The following is a 23565-nucleotide window of genomic DNA, read 5'->3' on the forward strand; positions in this document are numbered from 1 at the left end:
TTATGAAAAATGTTTTATACAGGTTAGACGCACTGGACTTTCACCACAATATCAAGAATATTAAGATGCGACATTTTTTTAAACTTAAGTCAAAGTTTTTATCCAAAAATTCAAATTTTTCAGCCATAGAAGTATGACGATCTAGCTGATGCTTTTAATGATAAATATTAATATATAATATATATAAAATAAGCACAAAGGTGAAATTTTATTTAAAATTTTTATCAAATACCATACCATACTGTTACCTCGACTTTTTTCCACGTCAAAATAATATTTCTTTTCTTGTTCTATTGAATTTTAATTAAAAAAAAAACAATTATAAGATTACGATAATTAGGAGAGCATTATATGCTGTTGAAAACATATTACGGCCTAGTTGTCACGCCAGCAGGACAATTGCTTGTATACTATGTCATTTTACGCTTCGAGAATTCTACGCCTCTGCCAAATCTAATTGAAATGAATCAAACATTTGTTCTGATATAATGATTTGTTAAACAGATTATGGTCTAATAAGATGTCAATAGATAATAGGCCGAATTAAACATTCATTTTTGGACTGACAATTTTTGGCGAGTTCAACCATATGTGCTCCTAAGATGTGGTGCAAGAAGCGCTTTATCAATTATTTGCTAACTATCTTCAAAAATTTTATTTGGAGGTGTCGAAGAAATTCAACTTCCAGAGATGATAAAAATGTATGCAAGGGATCAAAGGCCTACATGGAGTTGGTGTCATAGTATTTGCAATCAATATTTGATAGCCTACGGCACTGAATCTTCTTATTCAAATGCTTAAAATCCAAAATATTTATCAGACGAGTTTGTTGACATCTTTTAAGCAAAAAATAAGCGTCTTAATTGGCTAAGCGTTCATGCGAACAGCCATGTGGGTTACTAATAATAATAATAATTGCTTAAAGACGGGTTCTTTCAATAGAACCGTTTAGTAGAGAGCTAATTTACATTTTACATAACAGATGTTAATTTATCCGATTTAAAAGGGCAATTGATATAGAGTTTAGCATAGCAGGACTACACCTACCTTGAAAAGAAGGTTTTAAATTGCAGGGATTGCTATCAAAAGAGGTGTATTATTTATTATGCCCGTTTAGTTCTTGTTAGTTCCGGTGGATTTTGGAAACTTTTCAAAATTTTATTGTCAGGAAAATTTGATTCTTCATTATACCAGTCTCCTTAAGGCAGTTCTGTCCTGCTTATCAATTCAAATTCCTGTAAATTCAAAACATTTTAAATTCACATTTTTCAGTGAATTAATTTTCCGAAAATTACTGTTGTGCTTGGAAGTGTGAATTATGAAACATGTGAATTAATTTCATAGTGCATAGCAATCTAGAAATAAACCTTTTTAAATTCTCAGTAGAACACTTTGTCTCTTTTCTTAATTTCATGATCTTCATGAGGGTCATTTTTCCTCACACGCACTATGACGACGATGATCTCGCAATAGAACCATAAGCGCTCTGCTTTGTCAATTATCAATATGTTAATGTCCCATTACAGAAAACGATTAGACACATGTTACGATTTAACTAGACTATTTTAGATTTAGTCTATGGCCCATCAATGTAGTGAACATGGTGTTTCGGACTAGGCCTAGAAATGAAGAAGCACTTTTTCTTTGGACAATAGTTTTTATTTTTGTGTATTTGTCTTGTGACTTGAGACAAGTGGTCGGTCAAAAAGGTATGTATGTAATTAATCATCAAAGGAAACTGAACTTGCGTCCATAGAATTTCCCTTTGATTATTGGCATTCTTCATATCCTACGACAAACTTGGTGAGACTAATTAATTTTGACAAAAACCAGATAATCGTAGAACAAAAATTTGCACTTTAAATCAAAAAGAGGAAATCTTTGTCCGAATACTGAAGGACTCAGAGACAGTACCAGTCGTATCTCTGAAGTGACCGGTATCAGCAAAGCATCAAATTATAGATTTCTACGGGAAGCGAGGTTGTTTTCATATCATTTTAAGCTCGCTTAAAATTTGTTGCCAACGAATTTTCAACCCAGAATTAATCTCTGCAATTTGTTACTCCAAAAGCAACATCATGACCCTTTGTCTTTTAATCCCGTTCAATTTCTATTCTAGATGAACAAACTTCTTATTCAGGTGTTTATAACTTATTGAAGCTGGCAGATCTTGATGAAGCATCAAACATTAAGGTGAAGCCAGTTGAAGGGCCTTGCAAAAATATATCTAGCAATTTGACATCTGAAGGGTAAGGATTGGGGTTAGCAATTTGTATGCAGAAATCTAAACATTTCTTTTCAATTACAGTCAACAGTTGGCTTACAGATGGATGGAAAAAGAGGAAATTTCCATTAGCACTGAAAATCTATTTCCGCAGGGTTTCCCTGCTGACTTTTCAATATTGATAATAGCCCGCCCTTCTAAAGGTTGATAATATGTCCTGTTCTCATCTATAGTTTCAATAACAATGAACCTTTTAGAACAATCCTTCCCTCTTCTGACTTTGTACAGCGCTGAAGGGGATGAACAACTTTCTGTTACTGTAGGCCGGGAAATAGGTCTATACTATGAAGACGACGAAGAGTTACCAGTAGAAGGAAATTACATGACTTTCAATGTTTCAGCTGTTGATGAACAGTTAGTAGCATTGATTTCAATGAATCTAATTGCTACTGGTGATGTGTTCTAGATGGCATAGCCTCGCCTTTAGCATCAAGGGCGATTCCGTAACATTAATTTTCGATTGCCATACAACAATTACCAAAGCTTTAACCAGAGGAATTCCATCGAGGTTGAATAATAAAGGGCTAATTAATTTAGGGTATCAGCTTCTATCTGATGGTCATTTTCAGGTAAGGACTAACACAAGTTCCTAATATTTTGCAGAATAATAAATAATGATCTAGGGTGATATCTTTACTTTGGAAATAGCTGATAAGCCTGATGATGCCTACGAGCTTTGTAATAGATATTCTTCATGTCTGAATGAAGTTTTAGCATCTAGAGACCCACAAGTTGAGATACCTTCACCAGGATTGGCATTTGAGCTTGTAGGAGGTAAAGAGCTTTAGTTTCGTCGTAAGGTTTTAGATAAATATGTCTTGAAATCCAGAAACTGTGCCAGGTGCTTCGGATGCCTTTGGGGAGTCAATTGGGGGTGCAACAGTGAACACCCAACAGGGAGTTAGATTTGAGTCGAACATTAAAATGACGAAGAATTTAGTCGGATTCGATATCGATCAAACCACATTCAGAGGAATTCGGTTCGGATTTGAGGAAAATGAACAAGTGACGACAACATTGCAACCGGTTAGTGCAATTATGAAACAAATAGTTCATGTTACGTATAACAACCAGATCCAAAATAATTTTTTCAAATTGGAAAGACGTTCTCTCCACCTAACACAGAACATTTTTATTTGTATAATTTCACAATAGAATAATGATGGATCCGAAGAAACTCTTGGATCACCATATCATAATTCTTGTCGAGGTCCTCCAGGGCTACGGGGTTACCCCGGTCCCCCAGGAGTGATGGGACTTCAAGGCTCAAAAGGTGATGCTGGAAGGAAAGGATTGGATGGTACATCTGGTATTCCTGGAATGCCTGGCCATGTGTTTATGATTCCTGTGAGTTGCTTACTTAAACCGTGCAAAGAGTTCTTGTAATATAATATACATTTAACATAATGCAGGTTAGTCCACAAGGCAATCAAAAAGGTCCAGAGAGCAATGTGGAAGCGTTTAGGCAAATGCTGTCTCAGCATATGGTAACAAAAGGATAGCAATCGATTCTATGCATATATCTTTTGAATTTAATTAAGGTTTCAATGAGGGGAGCTGAAGGACCAATGGGATTGACTGGGCTGTTAGGTCCTCAAGGACCTCCGGGTCCTGAAGGGCAAAAGGGGGAGCAAGGAGATGAAGGAGAACCTGTAAGTTAATAGAGGATGTTGTCAAATTTTGAGGGAAAACGAAACACGTCAAGGATTTCTAAGAACGATATTCTTCAAAGTTTTAAAACCAAGTGTCTAGAGATATCTACGTACATGTAATTTTAGGGTCCACGGGGAGACAGGGGGCATCCTGGGCCTCTAGGTCACCCAGGTCGGAGAGGACAAAATGGGAGAGATGGGGAAAGAGGCCTCTCAGGTGAAAATATAATTTTCAAAAATTAAAAATCCATAATTTTCTTGCATGTCTATCTGCTAAAGTCGATAAGAATCGCTTAGGATATATTGTATAAAATTATTGAAATATTCGTTTACATGTTTAGGCCCTACTGGTGCTAAAGGAGAGCAGGGTCTTATAGGTCTTCCAGGCTTACCAGGAGACAAAGGGGATCGCGGTTTACCAGGATCCACAGGGCAAGTTGGCTTACCAGGTCACGACGGCATACCCGGGGAAAACGGACCACCCGGATCTCCGGGATTACCAGGAGAAATGGTACAATCAAATAACTGAAATTTTTTAGTTTAAAAATAGAATCCAGCATCTTTTGGATGATCAGCATTTATCTAACGGAGAAAATGAGGACAACACCGTTAAGAGTTTCAAGCCTTTTCTAAGATTATTAGTCTGAAAAAATACATACTTAATATACAATTTTCTTATAGGGTCCCAGAGGATTCTCAGGGCCTCGGGGAATGTCGGGTTTGCCCGGAAATACGGGAATACCAGGAGCCGAAGGCCCACCAGGGATTAAAGGTCATGAAGGTCCTGTGGGGCAACCGGGACCACCAGGTCAACCAGGGCCCATAGGTCATTCTGGTCCCAGTGGACCACAAGGTTTGTTGGGACCACCTGGAATTGCGGTAGGTGATTTAAATTTGTATGAAGAGTATTAGTAGTTGAAGTGTGCAATTGTATCTAGGGCCCACGTGGTAAACCAGGAATACCAGGCCTACCCGGGGCAGAAGGCTTGCCAGGTCCTTCAGGGAAATCTGGCCCTCCAGGAATAAAAGGAGAGATAGGGCTTCCAGGGCTTCAGGGATCCATTGGATTCCCTGGTTCCAGAGGGGTTAAAGGTGATGAATTCTCATTTTTATAGAAGAACGAAGTTTATAACACGTCGCTTGATATCAGGTGATGAGGGAAAACGAGGAATTTCTGGAGAAAAAGGCGACAAAGGAGATCGGGGTTTAGAAGGAGAAAAAGGAGATATTGGAATTAAAGGAGAAATTGGTCCTCAAGGGATACAAGGAGCGACTGGATTAGAAGGTCCTGAGGGGTCAAAAGTAATATTTTTAGATTTATTTTTTGATCTCGCTTATGGCAGTAATGTTTCTAAAGGGATTTGAAGGACCAAGAGGAGAAGTAGGCCAAATGGGTATTCCTGGTGAAAAGGGCAAGGACGGTTACAAAGGCTTTCCTGGTTATCCTGGAGCAGCAGGCGACAAAGGAGAAAAGGGAGCTACAGGCAGGCATGGTCCTCCAGGAGAGAAAGGAGAACGAGTAATTTATTTTTCTCATTGCTTCAAAAATATTAAGAACATTTTTATTAGGGCAACCCGGGTTTACAAGGGGAGCGAGGTGAAATTGGGCCCAGAGGCTTCAGAGGAATGAGAGGTAGAAGAGGGCAGGCTGGTCAACCTGGTGCTAAAGGGGACACCGGTCAACCTGGACCACCGGGTCCTCAGGGTGAAGTTGGCCCTGCTGGCAATGAAGGAGTGCGTGGTTTCACCGGAGCCCCTGGTCCTATAGGAAACAATGGAAAGGACGGACTTCCTGGACAACCTGGAGAACGCGGGCCTTCAGTAATCCTTTCAAGTTTTTAGAACTTGAAGGTTTGAAATGAGCTAAATTCTTCACCTTTAGGGAGAGCCTGGACAACCTGGCACCATTGGCCTGCCTGGAGTAATAGGACCTCCAGGAAATATTGGAGAACCAGGCCCTATTGGTGAGCCCGGAACTCCAGGTGCTTCTGGTGTTCCTGGAGAAGTAGGCCCTTCAGGGGATGCAGGAAAGGAGGGACCGGTGGGTCCAGCTGGGGCTGAGGGACCTCCCGGAATTCCAGGACCGTCTGGCTTGCCAGGATTTCCGGGAGAACGAGGCCACAATGGATTAACTGTAAATAATTTAATTTTTTAAATGAAACTATACAGAGTATTTCAAATTCGACCCTCACCATTGGGATCTCGGAAACTAGAGGAGATATGAAAAAGTTTAAATAGGGGTAAAGTTGCGCAATCTAGTGCTTGATCGAATACCATTTTCAAAATTTTAATTTTTTGAGTACTTCCGAAGATATCCGAGAAAAACTAAAAATTGGAGAATCCATTATTTTTTTTTAGCGTTATTTGACAAGAAAGGTTAAATCCGTAAGCACATTTTCATTGCCACTTTTTCTCAGCTACACGATGACATATTCAAATTTGCGATTCGACGTTTCGTCTTTCGGCTACCATCATCAACTTTATTTTTTCTTAAGGGCGCCATATTGGATTTTTCGACAAAAAAATAGTGCGTTTCATTCTAAATTCATTGATATAGAACTTCTTATAATGTACTTTTTTAAAAGCCGAAATATTTAAATAAAAGAAATATTACACAGTTGGCCTTGACTCCATCAAAATATTTTCTTTTGTTCGCGCTATATGACAAAATTCCTCAAACGAGATTAGAGCGTGTGCAGATTTCCAACGAAAATGAATTTCCGAAGTGAAGAAAAACGAGATATGTTAAGACTTTATTATAAATTTGATAGGAACAGTACGAAAATAGCTCAAATGTATTTTGAGTTATATCCGGAAAGACAACAGCCGCATAAAACATTATTTAAAACTTTGGACGAATATTTAGCTGAGTTTGGTGTTTTTGAAAAACCTAGGATGAAGTATGGAACCAGAATGGAAGAAGATACTAGAAATAACTTACTGGCAGAGACAAAACTAAATTATTGTTAAATGTTACAACAAGTGCTCAAATTGACGACTTTTCCTCCTGCATACATAAACGAACACATCTATTTAAATTAGCGACAGCCTTAATAATATTTCTCCTTGTGATTGCTCTACATTGTGTAATGATGTTTTCCCTAAGTTCTTCTATTGTGTTATAATCTCGATTCTCATATATTCTATTTTTCAAAGTGCCCCATAAAAAAGTATCCAAAACTGTAAGGTCGGGGGACCTTGCCGGCCATCTTACCGGCACCGAATTTCCTATCCACCTATGTGGAAATCTGTGATTTAAATAGTTACAAACGGCTCTAGTATTATGTGGAGGGGCTCCGTTATGCTGAAACCAGCATCTATTATAATTGGCAAGGGGCAACGCATCGACATAATCTTCAAATTGGGTTATCAAGAACTGTAGATATGTTTCACCGTTTAAGGTTCCGTTGAAAAGATAAAGTCCGAGTATTTGATCGTTACAAATTCCAGCCCATACATTTAAACAAAAACGAACTTGTGGTCTAACTTCTCTAAAGTATCTAGGGTTATTTTGACTCCAAATATGTTCATTATTTCTATTGAATACACCACAATTTGAAAAAGTATTTTCATCGGTCCAAATAATGTTTTTTAAAAAATCTTGAGGGTCATTCTTATTTGAGAGCCAATTGCAAAACAACATTCTTCTCTCAGGGTCACCAGGATGTAGTTTATGGGAAATGTGTATTTTATAACATTTCAAACCACTTTCTTTGAATGCTCTCCAGGCGCTAGTATGTGGCACATCCATATTTAACGAAATTTGATATGTTGATTGTGAAGGATTTGCATTTATCTAAAACAAGCAAGAAAATGTTACATTTTTTTAAATATGAAATTTAGTTATACCTTTGCCAGTAGGTTATTTCTAGTATCTTCTTTCATTCTGGTTCCATACTTCATCCTAGGTTTTTCAAAAGCACCAAACCCAGCTAAATGTTCGTCCAAAGTTTTACATAATGTTCTATGCGGCTGTTATCTTTCTGGATATAACTCAAAATACATTTAAGCTGTTTTCGTGCTGTTCCTATCAAATTTGTAATAAAGTCTTAACATATCTCGTTTTTCTTCACTTCGGAAATTCATTTTCATTGAAAATCTGCACACGCTCTAATCTCGTTTGAGGAATTCTGTCATATAGCGCGAACAAAAGAAAGTCTTTCGATAGAGTCAAGGCCAGCTATGTAATATTTCTTTTTAGTTCAATATTTCGGCTTTTAAAAAAGTAAATTATAAGAAGTTCTATATCAATGAATTCAGAATGAAACGCACTATTTTTTTGTCGAAAAATCCAATATGGCGCCCATAAGAAAAAATAAAGTTGATGATGGTAGCCGAAAGACGAAACGTCGGATCGCAAAATTTGAATATGTCATCGTGTAGCTGAGAAAAAGTGGCAATGAAAATGTGCTTACGGATTTAACCTTTCTTGTCAAATAACGCTAAAAAATAATAATAATGGATTCTTCAATTTTTAGTTTTTCTCGGATATGTTCGGAAGTACTCGGAAAATTAAAATTTTGAAAATGGTATTTGATCAAGCATTAGATTGCGCAACTTCGCCCCCATTTAAATTTTTTCGTATCTCCTCTAGTTTCCGAGATCCCAATAGTGAGGATCGAATTTGAAATACCCTGTATATATATTTTTTTTTGATAGTAGTTTGGTCAGCAAAATTACACTCTAACCTCATCGATTATACGAGATTAAAACAGTTTTTTCAATTTTAAAGTAAATAGATGCTATTGTCGGGTATAATATTTTGAATATTCCTAAACATAGGGTATGCCTGGTCTTAAAGGAGAATCGGGCCCAATGGGACTGCCAGGGCCGCAGGGAGATAAAGGAGTACAGGGTGAACCTGGATTGCAAGGACCGCAAGGAGCGGAAGGGAGAAAAGGACCTCCAGGTATAGTCATGATCAAAGAAAGTGACTTTTAATTTTATTGTATGTTATAATATAGGCTCTAGAGGACCTGGTGGTGCTAAAGGTGAAAAAGGAGAAGGTGGTCCACCGGGGGCTGCCGGTCGAGATGGCTTACTTGGGGCAAGAGGTCCTCCAGGTGTACCAGGCCCTGTGGGCACCCCTGGAGAAGATGGAGATAAGGTAAACTCAAGTTTTCACTTAGATAATTGCTGTAAATTTGCTTTTTTTGAAAGGGTGAAGCGGGACTTCCAGGAGAAAAAGGGTTCAAAGGGTCCAAAGGGGAAATCGGGCCTGTGGGAAGTTTGGGTGCTCCAGGTATTCGAGGAGAACCAGGCCAACCAGGACCAGTCGGTGAGCGGGGACCACCAGGAGAAATAGGCCGGAGAGGAATTAAAGGGGAACACGGGCCAGTAGGCATTACTGGACCACCAGGTTAACTTTCAATTTCACAAAATGCCATTTTCGTCTTTTCCTTGTTTTAGGGGCGACTGGCCCACAGGGTCTTCCTGGTCCACCGGGAGTCAAAGGAGAAATTGGGGACGTAGGCCCTCAGGGGTCGCACGGTCCAATAGGATCTCCAGGCGAGCCCGGACCTAGAGGCCAAAAAGGAGTTGAAGGTTTACCCGGCCCAGTAGGTCCTGAAGGCCCTCAAGGTCGATACTCCTTTCTTGTTTTTGTTGCAGTTGATTTTATTGTCCAATTTTTCTTCAGGTCTCAAAGGAGAAGACGGTCTTCCTGGCTTAATTGGTCTCCCAGGAAAAGAAGGAATACAGGGAGATATAGGACCCCAAGGACAGAAAGGAGAAGAGGGAAAGTCTGGCTCTCATGGACCGCCAGGCCCTAGAGGTTTACCTGGCATAGAAGGTGAAAAGGGTTCTCTCGGCCATGTAGGTTTACCGGGTTCACCGGGGGTACCCGGTCTGCAGGGTTTGAAAGGGGAACCTGGCGAAGCAGGAGATGATGGAAAAGAAGGACAAGCAGGACCGCCTGGAGAAGCGGGGCCGCCGGGCCCTATAGGACCTCCAGGACCTCCAGGAAAACCGGTATTAGTTTGTTTTGTGATCAGTTATATCCCCAAACTTAGATACAGTCTGCGATGAGTGGAATATGAAATTTTTAACAGGGCGAAGAAGGGGTGGGTGGTCCACAGGGCAATACAGGATTTCCGGGTGAAAAAGGAGATAAAGGTGCAAATGGACCAGCAGGCCTTCAAGGCAACCCAGGTCCTCAAGGAGTACCAGGACCGCAAGGACCTGTAGGCCTTCGTGGAGCTCCTGGAGCTGGGGTAATCTGAACATACTCTTTAGCTCTTTATTTTAAATATCGTTACTTTATTTTTTCTATTTAATTACACACAACTTTTTCTAGACAATCTTTTATTTACTGAATAAATTTAGGGAGAGAATGGTGCAACTGGAGCTCCTGGGTTAATAGGCGTTCCAGGAAAAATAGGAGAATCCGGCCCACGAGGTCAGAAAGGCGATAGAGGACGACGTGGTCCGAAAGGTCATAGAGGAGAAATAGGCTTGAATGGATTAAAAGGCGAAGAAGGCGAGAGGGGAGAAAGAGGTCTTAAGGGAGACCGTGGTTTACCTGGGCCTAAAGGCAATACTGTACGCTGAATTTTTCAAATATATGTATATATTTTTTGTAACATAACAATTAACAGGGACCAGTCGGTCCTATAGGTTTGAAAGGCAATGAGGGTCCTTCAGGACCACCAGGAGTGGAAGGCCCATCAGGGCCAAAGGGCACTGAAGGTCCTGCAGGTCAGAAGGGCGAAGCGGGACCTTCAGGTCCAACTGGGCTTCCAGGACCTCCTGCAGAAATGCCTTTAATACCTCCAGAGTTATTGTTCCAATTGCAGGAATCTGGGTTAAATAAAGGTGTGACAAGGCGAAGAAGAAACGTACAAGATATAATGTAATTAATTATTAAATTGTCTTTGAATAATTAACGTTTTAAACTCTTTTAGTTCAAAATTTCAAGACACCGTTGACAAGCTGAATGATGAAGATGTAACTGAAAATGGTCAAACAGTGGATAACAATAATATTAATGTAAAATTTCTGGATATGTACACATCAATCTATTCCATGGGCGTAGAACTGGAGAACGAGAAAAAGCCTTTGGGTAATAGGGATAATCCTGCAAAGACTTGCAAAGACCTTTATTTTGGACACCCATACTTCAAAGACGGTATCTTTCAATAGCATCTTCAATCAACTCTCGCAGTTATAAATTTTTCCTTGTAGATTGGTACTGGATTGATCCAAATTTGGGAATGATTGATGATGCAGTATATGTTTTTTGCAATTTAACTGCGGGCGGTGAAACTTGCGTCTTTCCAGACGTACATACTTCCAGTTTGCCTGAATTGCCGTGGACGAAAGAGGATGAATCTAACAAATGGTTTTCTGAACTCCAAGAAGGGTCTAAAGTAAGTATTAAATCACGAGAAAAAAAAGGTACTTTTATGAATTAATTTTTTTTAGATAACATATGACGGAATAGGAGTAGTCCAGATGGGTTTTCTTAGACTCTCATCCGAAGGAGCCTATCAAAACTTCACCTATTCATGCATAAATAGTGTGGCTTGGTACAACTCTATCAACAGCAATTTTCACATGTCTATTAAGCTTATGGGAGCCAATGAGCAGCACTTTGAACTTAATGGTGTGTCTATAATTAAAAAATTTAAAAATATTTTCTAAAAATATTTTACAGGAGAAAAACCTAATGTCCTGAATGATGGATGCAAATCTCGGCAAGGAAAATCCGAAACAATTTTTGAAATAAGGACGAAAAAGCCACTACAACTGCCTATAACGGATTTCTACCCAATGGATTACGGCAGTCCAAATCAGGCTTTCGGATTTAATGTTGGTCCTGTATGTTTCAAATAAAAACGTCGAATTTCATTAGTGGACTTCATTTATCTAAATAGTCATATGATTTATGGAATATTCTTGTTTTAGCACTCTTTTGTTGACTTTTTTTTTAATTAATAAGTTAAAATGTGATATATTTTTAAGACAACTACTGCCATAATTTTAAATATATTATTATTTAATAGAATCAAGATGTAAACAAAAGAAAGGTAATTTAATTAATATCTCTATCGATCATGGATGAAAATAACCTTTCTGTGATACTCCATCTCACTGATGATACTGATACTAACATAGAATGAAAAGATGGAAATTGCAATTATTGATCTGTAGCCGATATCTGCCATTGAAATAAGGGTGGATACTTTGGTTGTAATCCAATAGATGCAGGTATTATTGACAAGATTTATTTTTAAGCCCAGTTCACACTCATAGTTCATATGCGTATTTAATACAATCGCAGTTTCAAGTTCAGTAAACTATTTTCAATATTTGTCTTAATCTTGGAACTTAAAATATCTGCGCACAGTGTAATTCTAGCAAATAGAATTTAATTAAACTTTTAAAAAATTCTTCGTAAATCCCTGAATAATTTGAATACAACAAGCCTATTGCAACTTAATGTCTCATTCAATTATTGCGTTTAATTAACTTGATCACCTCAAAGACCGATTTGGATTCATCTAGAGCCAATCAAATGCAGGCAGAAATTGACAATGTCAATGGCAAATATATCGGGAATGAGGCATAAAGTCGTAATAGACCTTAATCTTCTCAGATTTTTTCCCTATTACTATTCGCAGTCATCTACATAACAGGCAGGTAGATACCTAAAATGCAATAACATGGGAATTAAAATCGAGATTTTTCATTTCGAATAAAGAAGCTAGTTACTATGTGGTTATGCGGTGATTCACCAAGTTCGTACAGCCTTTTTAGATCGTCCGTTTTATCAACAACAGGACTCGCATGAATCACAAAGGCAGATAGGTATTCACGTCGTATAAGGACGAAGTTTACAAATTGGCTATAAAATTTGTATGAAATCGCACAAAAAGTGGCATTCCATATCGATAAAAAATTATCGCTGAAGTCTGCCCTGCTGAGAAATGGAAAGGGATCGGACTACGTATATTTAAATAATTTATACCCTTCACTAAAAGATCTATAAAACCGATTGACTTTTTATTAGCTCTAATAAATGTTCGGGAAACAGTAGGGCGTTTCCAGCAGAGGAAAAGAACCATAAAACTACCTATTTGAGGATTGTTTATTTTCTGTGAATATTGATTTTCATATTTTGTCGTCATTGTGCATCCGACATCATGGTAAAAACGAGATTTATGATCTCAGAATTGCCTTATTACCATTTATTTTTGTTTTGTACTGAAGAGAGGGATCAGAGTCATCAACAATATTATTCGGTATCGGCTATTTTGGGATTATAAAAAAGAGCTATGAAGATGAGGAAAGAATAAGTTTTAAAAATCGATATTTTGCGATCTATGAAAGTATACATAGTTCGAAAGGGATTGTATGCATTCATTTATTAACGAAATTTTCCAATGGCTGAAATAGTCACAAATTCCCTTAGCGGGTGCTTCTTCCAAATTTTTGTCTGACCTTCTCTTAGTACCTATGCAACCCCTTCATAGCTCCCTTTGTTCTTTGCCCAGTATTACCCTAAACGTTTCTTCTTGACGCTAAAGCTATAATGTACACACATTATGGCTTTTACCTAAAACAGTTTCGCCATCAACACCAACTTTTCTTCAACAAACACTTAAGTGGTGAAATATTTAATACAAACTCTGGCAAATTACTGGCTTTTAAAAGCTCTTGCCAAAATAATATTCTCTAGAGATTCTGTTTTCTAAGCGAGATCTTAAGAAGGCCATTCTTTCTAATATTGTTAACAAAGTTTTATCTTCCAGCATTTTATGCTGTTCACCCAACACGTTTCCCAAATGGGTTACTGATATAAAGCCTTCGTTCCTGCAAATGTCTTTTTTAATTTTGTATATAGAATAGTTGCCGTGATGGCTGATATTATTAATAAACTGATTTGGAAATTGACGTGCTGTGATTGAATCAGATTAAATTAATTTTGCTGTTTAGGAAATATTATTACCCACAAATAAAAAGTCTTGCTCTCAAACCTAGTAATTTATATAATAATGGGATCTATAGAAATTACAATCAAATACCTTCTATTCTGAGGCACTACATCTTTTAAAATGTCTTTCTAAGGTATTTTTGAGGCATTAAAAGTTTTCAAAGAGGCCCCCGAATCAAAGTTATATGGAGATTTACGGTTATGAACGAAGAAGTCATTTCCAATTTGAAGCATTACACATTTAAAAATGTTGATTTTCGATTTATAGGTTTTCAGAGAGGTCTCAGTATCAAAAATCTATAGAGATTTACAACCGAATAACTTCCAGTTTCAGGCCTCCAGCGTTTAAAAAATGTATTTGTGCAATATTTCCGTTATTTCTTCAGATATTAAAACCAAATCACTGCTATTTTTAAGGTATTACATGTTTAAAATACATTTTGGACTTTTAGGTTTTCACAGATATTTCGGAATCGTGTCTATGAATTTTTATGAACTCGATAAACAAATTTGTGCACCATTTTTTTTGCTTAAAAGTCTTGAGCTACTTCTCCTAGAAAAATGGGCTCTACATAGTAGTTTCGCTAACTTGGCAGATTATATAAGATATTCCACTTTTTGAATAGTTCTCTTGAAGCAACAATTTGAAAAATCATTTCCCTAAACCTTTCAGTAAAACTCGAAAACTTTAAGTAAATAAATTTTATGAACAGGTCCACTGACAAACTAGGTAAAGTCCCTAATCGACCCTATTAAGGGCAATGTTTGAGAAAATTAAATTTGTTTGTAGCAGGCAAAGTAATTTTACCTGCCATTAAAAAAAGTTCCTACTCCGAAGTTTTGATTAGTTTTTGTTCCGCTATCGGTTAAAAACTTTAATTATATTACCGATTATAAAGTTTAAATGCTTTTGGAGGTGTTTATTTAAGCATTATCGGGAGTTTAATTACTGGGGAGTCCCTAAGCTTACCCTACAGGAAGGCAAACGATTAAAGAATATAAGCTCCCGTTTTTATTTTTTTCCACAACTGACTTTAAAAGACATCATTATTGGATGTATTGAGTGACTGTAAAGTACGTTTTATACCCTTTTTTGAATGGAATATCATAAAAATTAATGTTAAATGTGATTGTGTGATTAAGGGCGCATCGTCCTTTTGTTTTTCAGATTTAATTTATCCTAACTTTCAGTAAGTTGATTGCAATGTTATTAAATCTATTTAAATTTGGTAGAAGAAAAAATTATTCATACCGGATAATAATTAAATGTATAGACTTTAAGGGGAGACTCTCACCCGTTAAAAAAAATGGCCTCCGTCTGTTATCCTCAGAAAGCTCCTTATCCTTATTCTCATCCTATATCACTATCGGACTGGACTTTGAGTTTTCTTTCTCCTGCAGCTATTCTGGTAGGGGAAACGCGGCAGCACATGTTATATTATAACTTATTAATTATTAAAAATATGGTGATAAGGATCATTAAAAAAACTTGCAACAAGTAATGAGCTGTAAACCTATGGCCATGATTGAGTAGTTTACTATCCACCATCAAGCAATTTACTAACCAATGAATAACAAGTGAAAAACAAATGAATAGATGAATATAACATGGCTATGACGTTTCAACGCCTACTTGAAGCTTTTTTTTATAACACTTGCCCTATTTAATGTAAGGCGATTTTTCCCTTTACTTTAAATCCCATCAAAGAAAACTCCGAAAGACGGCAATACTCCATTTGAAAATGCCATAATTACTCTATTTTTTGCAAAAATTCGTTCCTACGAGTGCATCGTTTCATTCAAATAGGTTTGGCATGCCTGGTAAAACAAAACACTAACGCTTCGTTAATAGCGTCGCTACGTTCTTATGCATTTCGCTCGTTCTGATGTGATTCCGGATCGCAATGACCAGAAAATGTTTTAGATTCAGTTCAAAAGAATAAAAAATCGTGTAAATAGGAACTGTATACTCACCTTCGGCTCACCTTGAGTTTGCAGTATCAGAGACGGTGTTTTGTGCAAAAAAAATAACCAATAACTTTCTAACTATCGCTGAGGTAGGAAACATCAATATACGTGTTAAAGCAATATTGAGAAAAGGAATAATGATGGAACAGCGGGCAACAAGTCACTTTTAACGAGAGGTGCTAGGTAACTTCCTAAAAGGGGTGTTCGCTCTTATACGTAAATTTAAACCTATATGTAACAAAAACAAGAAATAAAAAATGGTCTGTCGCGGGTCGCGATGTTGTCATATCGACTTAAGTTTCATAACACGCAAGTCCTGACAGGGAAAGCTCCTTCAACATTGTCCCATGCTGAACGCAGGTAAGTGATGACAACGTGGTATTTAAGCGTTATTCTGTAAACAATAACTAGTGTTATGATGCTCTAAGAGCTGATGTCTATTCGTCTTAACGTTGATTGATGCATTCTTTCAAATATACTTGGTGTATACTTAATAGTGACACATGATTCAAATATCCTGTTTTTTAAATTCACTTTATTGTGGGCTATCGTTCTATAAACTAGTGACTTCAAGTGAATTCACAAAAAAATAGGATAATTGTCTTTCAGAAATTGACGCGCGACTAAACTAAAATGTAGATGAGTGTTATTGTACATGAATCATATCTTTTGCCTCATACTTAAATCAACGTGGTACCAAAGGTACTGTTCACCATTAAGTTTTTGTCACAGAATGCAAGGTCTAACAAAATGATCACCGATAATTACAACCCAAATATTGACAGAAAATTGCACTTAATTCTGATTTTCTATGAGATTTCTCTGCAGCTCAAACGTGATTATTGCAAAAATGAACGTTTTCGAAATTTCTGTACTATGTATATGAGGAAAGTAATGTGCTATGGTACATTATTTAGAAATTCCAGGGTTGCCTGCTAATTAAGTGCGTAACCAAGTGCAAAAATCTACTCTGAGAAGTCTGTAGGTAATACAGTCTGCACAGGATGCATATAATAAAGACAAAACTGTTGAGCTTTTAAAATTTGCCACGCAGTCAGTTGCGTAATTAGTATTTAATTCACTAAAAAGTAAGTCTTCTATGATTTTATTACAACTCTTTGCTCTGCTACAGGCTTTCTTGATACATGTGTTGCCTTCTTGTAACTTCTAGCTTCATAAAGTCTTGCATGAATATTAATAAAAGTTCGGACGTTTGGATATATACATATATTAAAATCTTTATTGAATCAACAACGTATATACTACATAAAAAGTTTTTTCCCTCGACTTGTGCTGCCATTATTACACATTCAAGGTGGGATTTCACTTACAAACTATTATATGAAGTTTCCAGTTTAAAGCTTTGCTTCAAACCATATTTCTAGAGTTTTATCATCATATTATTAACCCTCTACTTCCAGCTCTATTTTGAATCTACCCCCCTCAGGTTCCTCTTACATCAATCGTCGATGTTATTTGCCAATATAAAGATTTCCTCCTGAGGTATATTCAGAAAAACAATCTATCCACGTGACCTGACCCGCATTTGTTACAAATAATTCCTAGTGGAAGGACCCGCTTTCTCAGGAATAAATCAAATTAAAAGGGTCCGGTGCTTTTTTCGGTATTTCCTGTTTTCGAAGTGACTTGATAGTTAAAGTTAAATTGATCCGAACGGCTGGATGAACATTTAGGTTATTTTTTATTTGTTATAAACAAGATTTCGGGAGGGCAGACCTTTGATAAAGTTTCGATACCCTCTGGGAGATACTACTTTTTTTTCCAGGGAATTTCTGACGATATGTTGAAACTTTTAAAAAATTCCTCTTAAATGGTGTTCGATTTTTCTGGAAATCCATTCGTTTCCAGGGATTTCTAGAATGTTGTGACATTTTTTGGGTTTTAATTTCACCACACACTTAAGATTTAAGCAACACAAACCCTTTGGTGACAGCTCAAATTTGTTGTATCGAGTGTCTTTCGTTTGAAATTAAAAAAAAGCAATGAATGTCCAGATAAAAACATGTTCCGACAATGCTAGCCTTTATTTCATTTTATTCACTCAAGAGGAAAAAGAATAAATGATTTCTTCTACTCAAAGACTATTCAATCTATTTCCTCTAATCCAATTTCCATTTCCTCTAATGGATCGCCGAGAAGTAATACATTTCATATTTTGTATTTCTGAAACATTTTTTGCCGAATCAGATTTTATTAATTTTTAGACCGGCGTAAGAAAGTCCATTAAAACCCGAATATTGATGTGTATGTAATGAGCAACGGATTTGAATAAGTAATCTATGGCACTGTACCTAGAATTTTCAGTCTATGCAAATAGCAGGAAGATCAAAAGGTCTTTAACCATTTTTTCTGAAAATCAAGATGTCCATTTAAAAATAATAGATTTCAGCGAATTACTGAAAATTATTTCTTTACTTTTGGCTGTTTTTTATTCGTCTATAAAATCTATGAATAATTAATGCAGCGTACCATTCTAGGGCAGTAGCTTCCTCTTAATTTAAGTTAGTTAAATTTTCAAAGCGAATTGAAATATTATTATACATTATTGACATCTGTTGAAAACGAGATATTTTATTGGCTTTGAAAAGCTAAGCCATTTCATTCAATCTTTAATAGTGGAGAAGTGAATGTATATGAAAATTGTACAGAGAAATGGAAGAAGTCATGTAACACTGGCGTACAGTAATTACCTACTTAGCACACATATGCAACATGCTATCAACGAAATAGATTTTTAGAAGAAGAATTAATGAAAGGCAACAAAAGATTCTCTCATAATAAGCAAAAATTTCCGCAAGCACTCAAGAAAATGCTTTTACTCCTATACCTACTCTAAACTGCACTCGAACAGAAACACAAACAGACCGGAGTTAATATTTTCATATGAAGAGAATTCGCCTCTAATAAAACTCGAAAAAGTTTTGACACTTTTTTCAACATACTACGACATCCAATATTTCTTAGTAGCGACCGAGCTTTACAGCAACCCTATGAAAGTTTTAGAAACTTTGGATTAAAAATTCCCTTGAACAATATAAGTTTCAAGTAGTATTCTTGGAAATGTAAGGGGACAGGCGAAATTGTTGTGAAGGCATGTTTTAGAACTCGCGAAACATTGACAGATTACTCTTAAGGTTGAGATACTGTTTTTTGTCCTCAAACGGTGGTTTTAAGTTTAAGTGGCTTCCTTGTTGCGATCGACAAAAGAGAATGGCGAAATTATGTACAAAATTTATACCTGGAGTAAACTCGTTTCACAAATACAAAATAAAAGTTCTCTGGGTTTATTGAAATACCATACCTTCAAAGGCGGGCGAATATAATTCACAACAAAGACCAAACTTTTCCGGAGCAAAGAAGACAAATTCTTTTCACGTAAACTTTATTGTTCCAAGTTTAGAATTAAGAGACGAAATATGTTGGCTTCCCAAAAGTACAAAAAGAATCTTTTTCCCTTCGAAAAACTTTCACGGTTGCCTATTTTTTTGGAACGTAAATCGAACAAAATCCGCAATGGATTCAATTTAATTGTAACATCACAGAATTCAAGGAGGTACCAAGTGAGTTTAAGCCTAAAAACCAAGTTTCCATCGATTAACTAATAAACTTCTTGTTTAAGCAGCAGACTTAGTGACAACGTTTTATATTGTTTTAATAGTCTCTGGCGCTTTTAAGGCTTTTGCGTTTTAATGTGAAATTTAAGTGGGAGATACTTCTGAGTCTTTAGTTTTAGTTTCGATTTAATTGTAATTTTTGGCAACGAGTTGATCATGCGTGTGTGTATTCCCACCTCAGTTAATACTGTTCTGCTGCTGTTCTGATACTAAGCAACAACAACGTTTGTTCTTTTTCCCACTTTCCAAGGATCTTTCTATTCTTTTTAAATTGAGTAACACTGTTTCATCAAAGACATTTATTTCTCAAAATTCCATTTACCCCTATCAAAGCCAAGCACAGAAATATTGAGTTTGAGGTCGTCGGACTATTCTTATCAGTATTAAGCAATCTCGAGTTATTTTCCTGGCAGTGAAAATTTATGTCAGCAAACTATATTCGACCCTCTGACAGCGGTTATCAGTATATAATATTAATCGCCGAAGTTTATCCCTGAACGGACCTAGTATTGAGTTAAATGGCCATTTTGTAACCAAATGAAGGTGCATAATGAGAACGAAGACAATAAGAGTATACTAGTTTTGATAACTTGATAGGTCGGATTTTTCAAAAGGCAATTCAGGGTTTAGTTAACTGAGGAAAAAGCTGTAAAGTTATTCGAATGATTGGATGCCATCGTATCGTTGTTGTCGTTCGCCCTAAGATTAGTACCTTTACAAAAGGTAGATTGTAAAGTTTTTATATGTGTTCGTACCGATATTGTTTCATAGGTGATTCAGTTCAGTGTGAGCGCGGGTGCAAAGCAGATGTTTGTAATCTGGAACTATTAATCGAGATAATCGGATGTTCTTTTGTTTCAATTACTGGTGAGATACGTCACTAGTGTAGCTGACATGTGGTCAGTGAACGTAGGCGTCGGGTAACTGACATTTAGTGACTGAAAGCAGGCGTCGGGTAACTGACATTTAGTGACTGAAAGCAGGCGTCGTGTAACCGTAAGTACGTAAAGAAAGCTAAAGTTGATAGCAATAAAGGTAATTAGGCTTTTGATATTAATTTTGATGATAAAAATATCTCGAAAAGGGTTAGACATGTGACTTAGAAGGATTCTGTTCGTAAATATATATACTACTACTTGTTATTATCATAATACAAAATATGTTTGAATCTTCTTTTTAAACAATAGGCTTTAAATGTAAATTATTACCTTTAAGTGCCAGATTTTTCTCATTTTACTATAGACTTTGTCATTAATTGATTTGGTTACTTCAAACCTGAATAAAAGAGAAAGCATAATTTAAGGCTCTATACGTATTCCACAGTCGTTTGAGGCAATTTGGAAACGTCAAACAATACGCACAATTTGCTTCGGAGACGGTTTCCGAATTAATATTTAATTTATGCGAGACGTTCGGACGAATATAATTTTCGATTTGGGGGTATTAAAGAAGCCCCTTATTCGCTCGAAACCAGTTAGAATTTCATATTTCTCCTGTCTTTCTCGTAATCGTTTTCCTCGATGAAAATTTCAGTTATGATTCATATTTAATGTATTAAATGTCAAAAGAAAGCAGGATTTTTAAAAAATCGAGTTTTCAACTAAAAAACGCTATAGATGCATAACTTCCTTTTTATAAAATTTAAACCATAAGGCAAAGGTTATTGCCTATTCAGAAATATGTATAAATTTTGATAAGGCCTCTGCTTTATGTGCCTTTGCGAAAGGCCTTGCCTTAAGAAGGAAATTTTTCCTTCATTTTCTACACAGTAGATTTGAGCGAACAACTCCTATAGTGTAAATTTGTAACTTCCCCTGCCAAAACAATAATTTCGAATTCCGATAATAATTAATATTTATTTAGACCTTCGCTCATATCAGTTTGTTAAAATAGGACTTTCCTCTTCTCTCAATGAGGTGGGATATAATTATTTTATTTAACATTTGTAATTAGGCTAATCGTCCTTTATTTCGAATAGATAGAAAACTTCAAAGAAAGTTACCGCTCAATTATTCCAATAAAAAAAAAATGATAAAGCGGTTACACATTAACACAGTTCAGTGGGTAATAAATAAAACCGCACAGATGCGGTTTATTGTGTTACTTTATTGCTCAGTGGTCATTCAGAACAAAAAAATCGTTATGTTTTAAGATGTGAAAAATATGAAATTATTTATTATAAAAGTATGCGGTACACAGTCACCCTTATCTATTTTCTATAGATTTATTTTTGCTACTTTTTCTCAAACAGTCGCAAATGTGCACAGAACCTGACAATTTGGGTCTAAATTAGTTAGAAAAATAATCCATTAAATTGCTTAGTGTTTTTATGCTTTCTCTTTTAATCGCAGAAAAGCAATAAAGAATTTTAAAAAATTAAAATTGCAATGGTAACGTAATTGTTTAATCATGTTGTTCCATGTCCTAATATTGGGACACTGTATATTATTTCGTGTATGATCATCGTGCTGAAACCGGTGAGCTGTACGATTGCAAAAAGGGCTGTAAAGTTTTTTGAATTTTTCGAAGCTATAACATGCATTGAATTATTGATCATTCATTCGAGAATGAGTGCTAGGGTTTCGTTAGGGACAGTTTGAGGTTTTAGAAATCTGGTTCTTTCAAATACATATATGTAATCATATCTTTGAATGTTCTCGATTTTATACTCTTTGGGTGTGATTCTTCTCAATTATTTAACAATTTTGAGATCTTGAAGTTTCATCACGCGTTTATCACCTTCCTTCTTTATTATCTGATTTTTAAGTCAATAAAATATTATTGAATTTTAAATCCGTACTCGTACTTGCAATTGGGTAATGACTAGGAAAGGGAAATATTATGTAGACTGCTTCAATTTATTTACTAGAAGCTTTCTCTAAGCATAAGTATTATTTTCTTTTTTGCTTAAAGGTTGTTTCAGTCTATTTCCCTAAGTAAATTCTTATCTACATATATTAATTTACACACCCAAATATTAATTTCAAAATACATTAACAAAAGGTCTAATTAATTGTGAAGGTACCTCATATTTAGTCTTTTGGTCAAGTGTTAAAAATTTCAATTAATGTCAAAACCGTATTAACCCTACACAAAATCAAGGAAGTAGGTATAAGGGACTACGAAACTCTGTTGTCAGTTTCCATAAATAATAAACTGTGACTCTAATGGATATATGGAGAATATGGAACACGTACACAAACGATCTTTCGTTTTGTACCATGATAGAAAATTTCCATAAATATTAGGTATGCGTGTTGGTCCGGTTTGCTAAAGGGATTAGTTTGAATGGTTCGGGTTTGGTAAACAACCTCTAATATGAATAATGATGCTTCAGATATGTTATAAGGTTACTCTCTCATACTTAATAACGCATATTATGTATTTTCGATGCTATGAAGAAATTTTCTAATTCTATATCTTAATAGCTTTTGATATTGTATTACAAAAATCTTCAATATCTATCATTACGAAGCATAAAAATAAAACGTTTTTGGTGTTTAATAAGAGCTTTTAGGGACACGTGACCCTAGTGGCACTAAATTTCTATCAAGAACATTTTTTTCAGACGCCTTTTCTTGGTTCTGTTCCAAAAAAGATTAAGAAACCGGCGGTTCACAAATAAGGATTTATGCCGGACCCTAAAAAAAGCACGCTTATGTTTATTAATACTAAATTTAATGTGCTCGAGGTAGGTCATTAAGTAGTAGATCTCTAGACCCCCGTTCTTGAAAGATTTACATGAGTATGGACAGCAAAGCAGTTGCTATGACATTTTCGGTGGTGGTCACCAAGATTAAAGTCTTTCAAACCTTCATATGAAAGTTCTATAAATTTACAAATTTACTGTTGCACTTTAAGCTAAAGCAGAGATACCCTAATCATACACAAACGGCGGACCATTTGTTTAGAACAACAACGAGCTCTCCTTTGCATAAAATTATCTAGATTTCTCAAGCAAATTAAACCTGGTTTATGGCATATTAGGTAAAATTTAAAGAGGGAATTTACAGCGGCGCGGCGTGCTCAAAACTTTCCTATTAAAGTTATTAAAGTTTGCTTCCAATTATCTCATGTCACTATTCCAGCCCA

General features: G+C 36.1%; 2 protein-coding genes across 2 annotated transcripts; both read left to right on the top strand.

Annotated features, from left to right (window-relative positions):
- Positions 1-2320: 2320 nt before the first annotated feature.
- On the top strand, positions 2321-3536 carry LOC136418122 (collagen alpha-2(XI) chain-like). Its single transcript, XM_066404080.1, has 6 exons — positions 2321-2427; positions 2482-2638; positions 2691-2853; positions 2908-3058; positions 3114-3310; positions 3504-3536. The coding sequence occupies exons 1-6, from the start codon at positions 2331-2333 to the stop codon at positions 3534-3536; spliced, it is 798 nt and encodes a 265-aa protein (XP_066260177.1). The 5' UTR covers positions 2321-2330.
- On the top strand, positions 3285-11941 carry LOC136418057 (collagen alpha-1(V) chain-like). Its single transcript, XM_066403974.1, has 24 exons — positions 3285-3310; positions 3440-3631; positions 3697-3771; positions 3826-3936; positions 4063-4153; positions 4278-4447; positions 4618-4815; positions 4875-5028; positions 5087-5238; positions 5294-5455; positions 5506-5757; positions 5819-6070; positions 8719-8845; positions 8901-9043; positions 9097-9295; positions 9346-9516; positions 9575-9906; positions 9987-10148; positions 10261-10476; positions 10533-10786; positions 10839-11062; positions 11119-11303; positions 11359-11539; positions 11591-11941. Exons 2-24 carry the CDS (start codon positions 3536-3538, stop codon positions 11767-11769), a joined length of 4086 nt encoding a protein of 1361 aa, XP_066260071.1. The 5' UTR covers positions 3285-3310; positions 3440-3535; the 3' UTR covers positions 11770-11941.
- Positions 11942-23565: the final 11624 nt, after the last annotated feature.

Source organism: Euwallacea similis, chromosome 32 (genome assembly GCF_039881205.1).
Source record: "Euwallacea similis isolate ESF13 chromosome 32, ESF131.1, whole genome shotgun sequence".
Taxonomy (NCBI): Eukaryota; Metazoa; Arthropoda; class Insecta; order Coleoptera; family Curculionidae; genus Euwallacea; species Euwallacea similis.